Source organism: Perca fluviatilis, chromosome 20 (assembly GCF_010015445.1).
Source record: "Perca fluviatilis chromosome 20, GENO_Pfluv_1.0, whole genome shotgun sequence".
Classification (NCBI taxonomy): Eukaryota; Metazoa; Chordata; class Actinopteri; order Perciformes; family Percidae; genus Perca; species Perca fluviatilis.
In genome coordinates, this window is record NC_053131.1 from 10,442,464 (window position 1) to 10,457,010 (window position 14,547).

General features: G+C 39.5%; 2 protein-coding genes across 2 annotated transcripts; one reads left to right on the forward strand and one right to left on the reverse strand.

The window, feature by feature from the left end:
- Positions 1-1,012: 1,012 nt before the first annotated feature.
- med6 (mediator complex subunit 6) lies at positions 1,013-7,742 on the reverse strand. Its single transcript, XM_039786501.1, has 8 exons — positions 7,673-7,742; positions 4,713-4,872; positions 4,312-4,403; positions 3,663-3,745; positions 3,448-3,556; positions 2,870-2,985; positions 2,134-2,161; positions 1,013-1,773 (listed from the first exon to the last, which is right to left on the reverse strand). Exons 1-8 carry the CDS (start codon positions 7,692-7,694, stop codon positions 1,643-1,645), a joined length of 741 nt encoding a protein of 246 aa, XP_039642435.1. The 5' UTR covers positions 7,695-7,742; the 3' UTR covers positions 1,013-1,642.
- A 1,444-nt stretch (positions 7,743-9,186) lies between these two features.
- LOC120549517 (tetratricopeptide repeat protein 9A) lies at positions 9,187-14,127 on the forward strand. Its single transcript, XM_039786506.1, has 3 exons — positions 9,187-9,960; positions 10,439-10,621; positions 13,085-14,127. The coding sequence occupies exons 1-3, from the start codon at positions 9,453-9,455 to the stop codon at positions 13,165-13,167; spliced, it is 774 nt and encodes a 257-aa protein (XP_039642440.1). The 5' UTR covers positions 9,187-9,452; the 3' UTR covers positions 13,168-14,127.
- The last annotated feature ends 420 nt before the right edge of the window (positions 14,128-14,547 follow it).

Here is a 14,547-nt window from a genome sequence, read left to right on the forward strand (position 1 = left end):
AATATTGATATTTTTTTCTCTCTTTCTCTCGCTAAGAACTCATAGACATCTAAAATGTGACAAGGGTCCCAACTTAACACTGTTTTTTTTTTTGCAAGGGGTCACATGCCAATGATGAGGAGGAAGACCTGATGCATTTGTTTTATTTTTGCCCGCATGTGGCTAAATTTTGGGCCAATATACAGATATGGTTAAGGTCTATGGATATTGTTTTGCGAATCACACCTCAGAATATTTTGTTATGTGTATATGAGGGTAAATGCAATCACTTTTTGAATATGATTATTTTGATAGGTAAAATGTTTATTTTTAAAGCTAAAACTATATCAAATTTATGTATAAAACACTTTAAGAATAGAGTTTATCATCAGCATATGCTGGAAACAATTATAGCAACAAATAACAGAATAATTGAACATGAAAAGAAATGGAATGTTTGTTTACTTGAATTAGAGGATTGATTTATGTTAATTTTTTATTTTCTTTGTTATTGTGTTTGCTTTGTGCTTCCTTTTATTTATTGTGTTTCCTTTTATGCAATGTGTTTATTAGGCTTTTCATATGCTTTTTATCGTAACATTTGTATCTGTAAATTAGCCAGTAACTCCAGCTGTCAGGTACACGTATTGGGAGTAAAAAGTACAACATTTCCCTCAGAAATGCAGTGAAGTAGATTAGAAGCATGAAGTTAAAGTTGCATAAAATGGAATTACTCAGGTAAAGAACATCTAGATTGTATTCAAATAGAGTACTTGAGTTAGCGCGCTTACTTATTTTCCATCACTGAAGACCATGTTTGATTAGTGTAGTAAGACACTAAAGGGGCTGAGGGCAAGTCAACATGAGAGCAGAGCAGCAGTAGTGATTTAACTTCAGCCCTCATATAGATGCTTTGAGTTATTGCTCACAAGTGAGCTGTTATTTTTACACGATATTTTGTTCAGAACGTGGAGGAAAAACTGATCAAGCAAGACTCAAAACTATCAATTGTCAACAATCAAACACATCAGGACACAGTAGCGGATACATTTTAATACAAAAACACAAAAAAAAGGCATTCCTTTTAAAAAAAAAAAAGAAAAAAAAAGAGGTTAAATATTTGTAATTAAAGAGAGGTGCTCAAGTCGAGAAGCTTTTTTGCTTTTCAAATGAGATGATGCATTATGACACATCACCCTGTAAAGCCCACTGGGAACTAAACTGTCATCTGAAGTCACTACAACACAAATATTATGCTGATGTCAACAGTAAACAGACACTGATGCTGATGCTGATGTCAGCTTCTCATCAAAAAACCTCATCCTAAGTGAATACTGCTAAATGCCTGCTGACATCAAGCAGTTAACCCCTGTTGGTAGTGCAGCTGCCTGAAATGTCCATGATGCCAAACTTATCACGCGTACAAATAAGGCTACAGTGTAAAAGTAGTTCTGGCACCGAGACAAGATACTGACACTTTTTTTGTGCCAGTTCATTCTGAGCCTCCTGTAAACCGATCAAATGAGCAGAGTGGCAGACAATCTTGCAAATTTGGCGAGGGAACTCAAATATTCCCAAGCTGTTCTTTCAGTTAGAGCTGTAGGATTTTACATTTCCTCGAGTCCCATCTTCCCAGAGTTTTTCCGAAGGATGACTGTTCTTCTCACTGTAGTCTCGCTCTCTTCTCGGGAGGCGGTTTGCTTGGCGGAGCTGGGGCGGAGGACTTTGTGGCCGGTTCCCTTTCGTCTTGTTTTGCAGCCTCCGCGGGGGGCTCAGGCTCTTTCTTCACCTCAACTGCAACACAAGAGCATGCAATTAAGAGGAAAACCTTATGGAGTGTGTGGATATTCAGACACTGTCTTCACATCAAAATTTGAACACCATCTACTTTGAAATGTAAATGCGAAATCTAGAATTTCTGAATTTAAAGACATTGATCCAATAACACTGCCAGTTATACATAGACCCAAGGTTAAATATAATAAAATCCCAAGTGCGCACAAAATAAAAATGCAAATCCATAGACAGAATGTAAAAGGAATGAACATAACTTCATTTGCAGCCTTCAATGTTAAGCACTGCTTTCCACAGAGTGACACCATTTATCATGTAACTTTTGGATGTGAATATAATGTAACTATTTCAAGATCATACCTGGGATAGGCTTCTCACCCGGCTTAGGCTGAAATTGCAGAAAGAAAAACCATATGACTTGGATCCAGTCACATTAACATGAAACACTTTTTGTTATAGGAAATGTATTTATTTTAAAAGGGACAATGCACATCAATTGACATTTTTAGTTTACACTCAAAATGTAAACGTGCCAGAGTTAGCATAAAAAGCTCATTTCCATCTGTAGTCCCTTGGCAGGTCAACACATAATCATTTTACATTGATAAAAAAAGAATGCAAGAAAGATAGAAAGCAAATTAAGAAAGAATAAAGAAGAGAGCAACAAATAAATTAAAAACAAGTACAATACAAAGAAGGGCAGTACCTAGGATGAGGTAAACCAGCTATTGATGATTGCAGTTTTGAATGTTTTTAATCCATTGTGGTTTTAAATGATAGATAGCTGGAGCTTTCTCTGAGTTCAATAGGAAGGCAGTTCCAGTAATTTGAGGCCCGTACTGAGAAGACTGTTTGGCCAAACTTACTACGTCTATACTGTACAACCCAGTCTCCCCTGGTGGCTGCCCTAGTTGCCCTGCCACTGCTGTGCTTCTGTTGTATAAATTCACCCAGTGGTGCAGGTGCAAGCCCATGTAATATTTTGAAAATGAGGTAGGCATCTAGATAATGTAAAAAGAAAAATCTGTCCATTTCAGATGAAAAGACTGAGAAGCTTTTACATGAATAACATGTTTAGTGTCAGTGTAACATGTACCTGGTAGAACGTTGGGGGGAACTTTGACCTGAGGTCCAACAGGAGCGTGTCAACACGTTGCCTCTGAAACAGTGAACTCGCTTCCTCTTTCTTCTTAGACTTGGGTTTGGCTTTTTCTGTAAAATAGAGTTATGTTAATCAGCTTTTAGCAAAGTCACCATATTCGACTTGAACTTACTACCATAGACATTATGGGATTGCAGGGCACCATAGCCCTGGCTCTTGTAGTCTTCAATATTTGTTGTTCTTAAATTCAATTCAGTTTATTTAAGAAGCGGACAGTGCAAATTAATAAAACGCATGATTTTACATGGGTTAAAAATGCCACAATTAGCCAAAAGGCTATTTTTCATTCGTAGCCCCCGGCCTCGGTGTTAAAAAAAAAGGCTTTTAAAATACAAAAAAAAGAAAGACAACACAAGCAAAGCAGAACTTAGCACAAAACAAGAACACAGCACAGAAGCACAAAGATTATATTTCCTACAATGTGATCTCATTATAGGAAGTGTTCCACTGCTAATGAGACTACCACCATAATGTCTAAACTATACATTTAAATGAACTGCCAAAAATCTAACCTCTCTCCTCCTGGTCCTTAAAGTGCCACCAGTAGCCTTTGGACGGGTGATAGCGGCAATATGACATGGCCTCATCAAAAGCAGACTGGATTCCATGGACAGCAGAAAGCTAAAACAGATGTGATTTATGTCACATGATTTATGTCTAAAATCCACCGTCAACGGCCATTATAATACTCGGTTCACAGTGTATTTTAAAAACTAAAGATACCCACCGCTCTGGAGCTGATAACTGTTCCCAGGTCTGGGGCCTGATACACCACTCCTACTATGATGTAGTAGTCAGCCAAGGGGATCACTGGAGGATGAAAATGAATGAATACAGTGGATGTGGCAATAATATTCTCACATAGAGGCTCAAACGCTAGATTGTGGGTGAGTTAACGTGCTTTGTGACAGCGGTGAGTATGAGCTCATTGATCACACATGTAATTACTGGCATTTGAATCTAAATAAAGATGATATGCAGCTGGATGATGATAGGAAGGACGCAAAATTACGAATCCCACTGTGGCCACGCCAAGACCCGCCCTACGAAGCAGCTCGATTGGCTGGGGTTAGGCATTTCACCTCGAGCGGTTAAGGTTAGGATAGCCGATTGGTCAAGGGATAGGACCTGAACAAATGGGGTTACGTTACCTTGCATTCTCATGGACCCCTGGCCAATAAATGCTATTGAAGGGCGGGTCTTGGCGTGGCCATAGTGGCATTCGTAATATCGCAGGAAGGACACCTGTGGTCAGCTACATCACGAACATTCCAATTTATCAGACGGCAATTTTGTCTTTATTAAACAGTAATATACATGTACTTTGTACAGTACGCTGACCAGGATCAGCAGCAATCAGACGCTACACTGCTCACCTTGTGTTGGCGACTGCCTCTGTTGTTTCCGGATTATATAAAGAATTGGCTCTTGAGCATGAAGAAGAATGTACTCCACTCCCACCATCTGACTGAAAAGAAGACAGAAACAATGTTTGCTTTTAGTTTTGTGAATCACTGAGTACTACAACTCGCAGCTCTGTACTGAAAATATATTTCTGACCTTTAAAACAGAACCAGTCTTAATAAATACTATATATATGTGCCTTTTATCTGGTTGTGTTATAGCTCCAAATGTTAATTAATTTGCATGGATCATATATAATGCATTCAGTATCTTCTTTGAGGTGACACCACTCTTCTTTATTTTTTTATTTAGTTCTGTGCAGCGTAACTATTTTCCAAGTAATACCAAATTGCAGTGCGCGAGATAAACTTACTTCAGATGTTCCAGAGTAAGCCGCTGCATCTTCACTACCTCATTATTACAGGTTCGGTCATAGAAGGGGTTACTTCTCTCAGAGAAGTAGTCCAGCACATTTCCAGGGTTAAGAATCGGTACCCAGCCGCTGTCCACCCAGGATATCCCAAGAAGGTTGTCTGCAAATTGAACGACACATTTAACTAATAAAAGCTCGGCGCAAATTCTTTCAGGAAGACGTCAAATAAGCCAATCACTACTCTTTCTTCTTACATCAAATCAGCTGTTTAGAGGCGTCAGTTTTTCAGTTAAACCAATCAGACTTGGCCATGAAATTCAAGGACCAATCACAGCATTACAACCCTGCTTTAAATCTGTTCTCTCCCTGTGCTGTCAGCTGTCGTTTCTGCAAACAAAGTCTCTCCTGATTGAAATGTCCTAAGCTGGAGGCTGGTCAATTTTAGTACGTTTACAGTAGGTTACATGTGAGGTTCAAATTGATATTAGGATTACGGTGAACACTTTTAAGGCATGGATGAAGCAGGCACTAATGTTATACACCAGTGATCTAATATTAAAATGTCAATAATTATTAGTATATTATATAATCTAATAAAAAAATTTTGGGGGGTTTTCAGTTAAGGGGTCCTTGGCTTAAAAAACATTGAAGACCCCTGTTATACATAACCTCATCATCACCATTATCATCATCATCTCCATCACAGCCTCAGGTTATAACTTCCAGCAAAAAGTACAATAACAAGGACTTTGCCATCGGGGATGTAAGACCTGAGTAAGCATCACGACCACGTCTTAAGCCAGTTGGGTCTTCACTTGATTTTTTTTAAACTTTTTTGTTTTGTTAAGTTAAGTGTGTTATGTGTATGTTGCTTATGACAGAACAAAATCAAGTCAAATCTGGCTTCGCATTTATACGTTTTCCCATTTTCTTGCCTTTGTTGTTGGTTAAAAGTATTTCAGTTTTATACCAAACTTAAGGTCGCAATAAATATAATAAGTAAAACGGAAACAACAGAAATAAATACAAATAAGTACATAAAGTAACAAAAGTACAAAACTAAAATTAGAACAGAATAAAAATAGAAACTGTAAATGAGTATTTGGAGACAAATGACATGGTAAAGTCAGTGAGTGGTGCTGATGATAAAGTGTCAGTGGTGTGTAATAGCAATAACATATTACACACCACACAACCGTGCTGTCATTACTAACCATCAGCTCCTGCCAACTACGTTACGCAGCCATTAACGTTACAGTACCAAAGCACCTTAGAACAGTCTAGAGCTGCAAAGATTAATCAATTAGTTGTCAACTCTCAAATTAATCGCCAACTATTGTGATAATCGATTAGTCGGTTTGAGTAATTTTTTAAGACAAAAGTAAAAATTCTCTGATTCCAGCTTGTTAAATGTGAATACTTTCTAGCTTCTTCTCTCCTCTGTGGCAGTAAACTGAATATCTTTGAGTTGTGGACAAAACAAGACATTTGAGGACGTCATCTTGGTCTTTTGGGAAACACTGATCCACATTTTTCACCATTTTCTGACATTTTAGAGACCAAACAACTAATCGATTAATCAAGAAAAAAAATCAACAGATTAATCGACTAGGAAAATAATCGTTAGTTGCATCATAACGTGAACTAAAAGACTGTAGTGAAAGGAGGTTATTATTTTCCAGTAACGTTAGTTAGCAGTAACGGAGCTGTCAGTGAACGTAACATTAACGGAATGGGATGTGTGCTGGGCAATATATCAATATATAAAATATCTGAACTTACCAGACTGTTCTAGCTGTTCTATTATTTGCCTTTTACCCACTTAACATTATGTACATATTACTGATGATTATTTATCTAAAATCTACGTGTGAAAATGTTTTGTTAAAGCATCAAATGTCAATCCTACAATATCGCCGCAATATCGATATTGAGGTATTTGGTCAAGAATATGGTGATATCTGATTTTCTCCCTATCGCCCAGCCCTATATCATTTAATATAATATATATAATCATTCCTACCACAGGCAATTAAACTTTTTAACACTTCAGCACTGAGTGTGAGATAAGACTCATATACATCACAACTGCACTGAATTGCACAACCTTGCACAATAGGTTTATCTACATCCTATCTTTACTAGGGAAACAGTTGTACATTTTTACTCCCCAACTTGTACATTAACTTTATCTATATCTGTTGAATCAGTTGTACATTTTATTTCCAAATTGTATATATTTGAAATATTGCTCGTGTAGTATTCAACTATTATTGTAACCATTGTTTCGGGAACAATAAAAAAAAAAAAAAAATAAAAATAAATATATATATATATATATATATATATATATATATATATATATATATATATATATATATATATATATATATCTCGATATTCAAATGATCCTCTATCAACACTGTTGCTGGAACTCATATGCGTTTGTTGGTTTGTTTTTTACCACTCTGGTAGCCAGTCAGCATAAAAGCTAAACATCAGCTAAGTTTGCCAACATGGTATAATAACAACATAACATAATAACATGATGTATATATGTGCCACCGCATCGTGTTTATCTATCTTGATTGTTATATTTTGCTATTTAAATGTTCTATTTTGTTATTTTATAATTTACTGCTTACATTTTTTTTATTATTGTATATCTCGCCATATTGAGGGCTGCTAAACTGCGTTTCGTTGTTGAAAACAATGACAATAAAGATCTATTCTATTCTATGCTAATAAAAGCGACAGAGATGCTAATCGATGCTAGCGTTAGCTTTTAGCACGAACAAATGATGTGGAACCTGCCAACATCAAACCTACGCAGCAGCTTTATCTCAATGGCCCAATTAAAACACGTACACTGTTGGCTAATTAAATATCAATACAGCAAAAAAATACATAAAAACATGGAAATAACTCTCTAAAAAACAATAAACCGGCGATGTAGCTACCTCTGAAATCCACCGCCGCCATGATGTAAACAGATGTCTCACAAAGATGACGTCATTAGTACGCTTCCGGTCGTAGTTTGATGACGTCGTCTAAATCGTTTTACTCTAGTTCAATTTGAATAAAGGGCACGAGTAAAGCGTTGTAAAGGCATTTTAATAAAAAATAAATAAAAAATAAAAAAACGTGCAAAAACAGATAGGGCGTGTATTATTTTTTACCTTATTGTTATTATATTGGTCTTTTATAGGCTACACATGCAAACACAAAAATCCAATGATTCAAAATGTCATCATTAATAATTAGCCTATTTATTTTTCCTAATTTGGCAATAATGTATCCAGACTTTTTATTTCATACAAACACCTAAATTGAATTGTAGAGAGATGTAGTCTTTGTGCATGGCCGTCTTTCTTGACAACAACTCTAGGTGCTGCTGATATTTGCAAACAAGCATCAGTTTGAGCATTACGCAATCAGTCAAATGTAAGAGCTTTCATGGATCATGGTCTTTATTTCCGATCAGCAGCATTTGCTCCAGAGAGCTGAAATTCCAGAGACACACCCAGACAGCTGAGTTCACTGCCCTGTGTGTGTGTGACAGGAGGACAGATGGATTTAGGATGGTGAATACACAAGCTTACACACGCTCGGTGCTATTGCTAAAATGGCAGTCAAAACGAGAAGCTCTTTTGTCAGGGCAAAAAGAACAACCGTAGGCTTTTCATCACCTAGCTGTCTGCTCCCCTCTTCTAGAGGCTCATAACACCATTACCCTGCATAAACCCCGGGTTGAATGACATCATAGACTTTCATTAGGGACTGAAGTCTGTCATGAGTGTGTCTAAAGTGGCTGCGCAGAATGCCAGCAGTCTAGGGGAGGCAGGCTGCAAGCTGCTCGGGCGAGAGACGACAGGCTGGATAATCTTTATCGGATTCATCTGAGTGGAGATGACTGCATTCCTCCGATCTGAGATAGGAGCAGGAGACTGAAAGGGTTATTTAAGTGCAAGGAGAGGGTTGACATGCAGTGCACTGCCGTAAAGTGCTCCTCTTACTGTAACATATTTAGTTTAAGAAGGCTGAATTATTGTAATTTCCAAAGGAACTTGCATTGATCCGATAAAATGAAGCATCATTAATAATTACATTCTTCAATTCTAAAAAGGTTCTATGGCTTTTATTTAGAATTAACACAAAATAATACAAGACATATGCAAGATATAAGGGACACAAAATAAAGTCTATTAGGCAGAACTATATTTCACTGAAAATAATATATATAATAATTTAAAAAAGAATAACTCATGTGATAGCCTATTTGGCAATTCAGAACAAATAAGGCTCGCTTAACACATGATAGCAATTTCCCTTTGTGAATAATCATCACACAAGTTATCTACGAAGAAAACATTGCCAATGCAGTCTGGTTTTAAATCTGACTGTTTCCAGTTTGCAAACAAACTGATAATTAAATCATCTCTAAATAAACTGATAATGTAATCAACCCCTCTCTTCTTCCTGCTGGAGGATCCCCGTGGGACCACTGGCCTTGCATCTATCGACCAATCGGCTCGTCGGAGAGGAAAAACACGAGAGCAGGCTCGAGCGGAGGAGCGCGCCTCGCGCAAGGGCTGCACGCACAGAGGAGACGTAGCTGCGACACTGCTGGCGAGGCGAAGACGCGTCTACGGCCGAGAGGATGCAGTGAAGGAGCCTCGATTCCCCCCAGCTAATTTACGCCGGTGCGCCACGGCAACTCTAAGAAAAATAACGACGAAAATGAGCGTGGTCAAGACCGGGCACGACGGCAGGGTCGACGGCGGCAGAGGCAGCCACACCGACACCGACGGCGGCTCCGGCTCCCCGAGGCTCCAGCAGTGCGCTCAGCCTCCCAACAACAGCAGCGGCGGCGGCGGCGGCAGCAGCAGCAGCAGCCGGACCAAAGATGCCAGATACCAGCAACAGCTCCAGCAGCAGAGGCATCACGGTGGGTCGATGCTGAAACAGCCGTCACTCAACGAGCCAGCCGACGTCGTGAGACGGGCTCTGGACTTCAAGTGCCAAGGGACCCAGTGCTACAAGGATAAGAAGTACCGAGAGGCGATTGGCAAGTATCACCGCGCTCTGCTGGAGATTAAGGGGCTGTGTAGGGTGCTGGGGGATCCGGACACCGGCTCCAAGCCCCCGTCCCCCCTCCTGCCAACCATCAGCAAGTCCAGCACGCTGACAGATGAGCAGAAGGGGGCCATGGAGAATGCAGAGCTGGAGTGTTACAACAGCTTGGCCGGTAAGAGACGTTTCTCTCTTTCTCTTTCTTTCCCTCTCTCACACACACACACACACACACACACACACACACACACACACACACACACACACACACACACACACACACACTACACTACACTACACTATACTGTACGTAGCAGCTGTCTTTTCGACAGAGAAAGATTCTGGGAATACTCCTGATCTCATGAATAATTCATAAAGAGTATGAGTCATTCTTAGGCTTACCCCACTATCTGCCTCACTTTCTTTTATGTCCACTTAATATTGATGGTATATTTATTCATCCCTTGGCAAATTCAGTCATTGTATTTGTTATATATTAAAGAATTAAACCAAAGAATCCATTGTCTCTTGGTGCCTGACAGGACACACATTAGCACTTCTGCTGTATAATGAAATACAAACATTGGCTCATGCAGTGTTATATCAGTCACTTCTTTTTACCCCCTCTATCTTTTCCTCTTATGCCACTGTAGCCTGCCTGCTGCAAATGGAGCTGGTGAACTATGAACGGGTGAAGGAATACTGTCTGAAAGTGCTTCACAAGGAAGGGAAGAACTTCAAAGCTCTGTACCGATCCGGCGTGGCCTACTACCACCTAGGAGACTTCCAGAAGGCCCTGTACTACCTGAAGGAGTCACACAAACAGGAACCATCAGGTCAGGACTGAAGTACTGTCTCGGTGCTGTATGTCTTCCATGACAAACGTGCACTGCAGATCAGGTCAAAGCTCCCCATTTGATTGGGTTTGCATTTCAGAGGGAGATACTGCACTTTACAAACACAAAATATATGATCAACATAGAAAAGATGCGTTATTATAGATTAAACTGCCCAACAGTAGGCTATAAAGAATTAGCTCCACCTAGCGGCAACATTAAAATGCTGCTTACATATTAATGCATCAGTAAAAATGATCCAGTAATATACAGTATATGAAAAAGACAACTTCAACGGAATGCATAGTAGGCTCTTTTCACAGCAGACATTTGTATTTGCTGTAGCAGGAAAAGCACACGTGTTACCTGACATTAATGATGTGTGACAGTGACCGAGCATGCACACCGACCAGAGAACTTCAGTGAAAAAGGCCTAAAGACAAGTTGGCAGGGACCTGAGAAAAAGGGGCAGATATATGTATATTTATACAGTATATGTATATTTATACTAGAATTACTGGAATAGTTGGGTCTTTGTAAATTATAGAGTGTGGTCTCGACCGACTCTATCTGTAAAGTGTCTTGAGATAACTCTTGTTATGAATTGATACTATAAATAAAATTGAATTGAATTTAATTGAAAGCTAATTAGGGCATTGGTGGGTGTGGAAGTCAGGTAATGGCTGATGGTGGGAAACACTGGGGACCACTTCAGGACCTTAGAGGAATAGCAAGTGACTGCAGGAGAATATGTGTAGAAATATGAATAGCTGGTTGCAGCCATGACAGTGGAAAACTCTGATTAAAGGTGCCCTGTGGAGTTTACATTCAGTGTTATGCCCCTAAACACATTGGCCCTCATTTATTAAACGTTTGTACAACCTAAAACAGGAGTAGGACGGGCGTAAGCCATCTTCTAACCCTATACATACTGGGAACTACATTCTCAGAAGGCGAAGCACTGCTACTTCTGGGGCGGAGTGATTTTGCTTGCAGCACCTGAGAAGCCCCGTGGTGAGGAGCAGAGAGTAACAACGGTGCTTTTCAGGTGTTGCGCTTTTCAGGTGTTGCGCTAATCACTCCGCCCAAGTAGCAGAGAGTAGCAGTGCTTCGCCCTCTGAGAATATAGTTCCCAGTATGTATACGGTTAGAAGATGGCTGTGTCTCATGTGACCTTGGTATTTGTACACCCTGTGACTATACAAATCACAACATGTAAATAGGAACATGATGGCGTTATTTTGTCACTTATTGGGAGCAGTAGGCTAGATGGAGCCGGTTACCACCAGGATATGTGCTAAGCTAGGCTAGCGGTGGGGGTGTCAGACAGAGTTACGACACGCACGGAGATGAGAAGGGTATGTATGGACTTATCTAACTCTGGGGGGTACGCTGAATAAGCTAAAGTCCCAATAAGTTGGCGTGTTCCTTTAAATCCTTCATTGTTTCAATTGTATTAACTAGCTTGCTGTGTCCATGTCCCTTTTGATTAATTCAAAAAACAAACATTTGTGATGTGGTCTATTTTGTAGTGCTATAGTGTATGTGTGTTTTTCTGATTGATCAACGAAAGACTAATCAGTTTGTTCAGGGTAGTCTATGTCGACGACGTTTCATTGGCGGGATTGTTCCGGTGCCGCCGGAGGTTCCGCCAGATGTCCGTCATTTTTTGGCCAAATGTCCCGTTACCGTCCGGTGGATTTCTGAGGACTATGGTTAACTGCTCCTCAGATCTCTGCAGGGTAAATCCAGACAGCTAGCTAGACTATCTGTCCAACCGGAGTTTTCTGTTGCACGACCAAAACAACTTTTCAACATACAAGTTCCTTCCCGAGGCTATTTGGCAGCGGCATCGTTGCTCCATCCGGCGCTTAGCGCCGCCCAAGATGATTGTGATTGGTTTAAAGAAATGCCAATAAACCAGAGCACGTTTTTTTTCTCCCATCCCAGAATGCTGTGTGGACTAGCCAGACCCTCCTCCGCAGCGCTGTGGAGGTGAAGGTCTGGCAATGCGAGACTAGTTCGGAGAAACAGAGTAGGACTAATCGACATCAGTTGTCAAATGTGAAGGTAGAATTCATCGCCTTGGGAAAACATCTGTAATAAATTATTATAAACTCAAGGTTCACTTACTAGCTTCTGTTTGAAATGGTTCATCTCTTTGCATTGAGTGATTTGCTGTTGTCAAATAAATGTACAATGTTTCACCTGATTGATAGCCTAATTGTTTGCCAGCGTCTGTCCTGTAAGACCACACAGGTTAAACTGCATTGAGTTGTATGTGAAAAAAAACCAAAACATTCATAGTGCCTGAAAAAACATTTCCAAAAAGTATTTCCTGTAGCCACATTACTATGTCGCCCACTGACTGCAGTTTACGTTGAAGATTTATGAGCATATTGATGCACCGTTTCCCCTTCTGAGCAGGAAATAAATCAGCCTTTTCCGGTCTTTGTTTTCCAGACACCAATGCCATCCGCTACATCCAGCTGACAGAGATGAAGATTCGCCGGAATGCCCAAAGGGAAAAGAAAGAGGCGACATAAGCACTGGCTGTGTGAGGACTCCTCAGCCGCCGTACGTTCCAGCCCTACTGTGTGCCACCCAGACCTTACACACCATGATTCAGGAGGTCTTGGTGTGAAACCATATTTGTTTGCTTTTACCATGCACAGCATCCGGTTTCCAGTTATGTGATTGAACTTCATCGTTGTGTGCTTGAAGCATTTAAAAAAAAAAAAAAAAACATCAGTACCAGATTCTGAGTTTCTGTCTCCAAACCGATAAATGTATCTAGTATGAGTCCATCCCAAGTATTTTTTACCCATTACAAACAGATGCACTGCCAGTCCAAACATTGCACATACAGGCCAACACTTGTGATAAGAGACAGGAGCAACAAGTTCCATAGTGAGTCCAGCATGCCTGCAGGCGAGTGTTAACTGTAAATTAGCACGTGCCCTTGCTCAAGATGTCTCTCGAATGCCATGGAGGAAATGAGTAACAACCACCTACACCGCCATACTTTGATTTTGAAAGTACAACAATAGAATTTTTTTTTTTTCATATCTCTCTCGATTATATCTGAAGCAAAGGTGCTTTCATTGAGTAGGTGAAAAATGTGTAGGCAAGGACATCAAGAGCACATGGGTGCTAATTGCAGTATGAACGTAAGAGACATATCACAAAATGTACTGTAAATATGCTACTTTATATAAATTGTGAAAAATGTAATGGAGAGACAAAGCTATGTGTTTATTAATGCCAAAACAAAGCACTTCATTCACAGCATTTACTGTATCAACAATTACTGTGTGTTTACTGTAAAGGTATGCGTGTAACAAATGTGTCTATTGATTGAAGTACTTTTTTGTTGTGATGCAGCAGTGGATTTCCCTTAAATTTTTCATGTTAATTTTTCTCCTATGTTCCTAAAAACATAAATAAAATAGATCTATGGAGAAATGCTGATGAAAGCACATGTGTAAATAAATAAGTGAACCAAAGCTGACTGAAATGATTTGATCTGAATTAGCATTAGCTACATTCAAGACACAAAAGATATTTACGCAGCAATAGCCAAAAAAAACTAGAAGGTTGTGGAAGACAATATTTAGGTATTTCAGAATCCTTAAAGACTCTTCTAACCATCTGGATGAAAAAATATTGTGTACACTGCACACAATTTTTTTTTACCCGTTTCCAAAATTGCGACATTGGTTCCTAATCCAAAAAAAAAAGATGGCAACCGGCCAGTTACCTGGATAGGAAATAGAGAAAATGGAGAAAAAAAAAACACAAAAAATAAGTCTTCGAGGATTCTAGAAATACGCTGTGTTTCAAAAATACCTTTTTTTCTTAAACATCATTAGGTTTCATCTTTCTGGGAAATGTATAGTTATTATTGTGACTTAAATGTAGCTAAT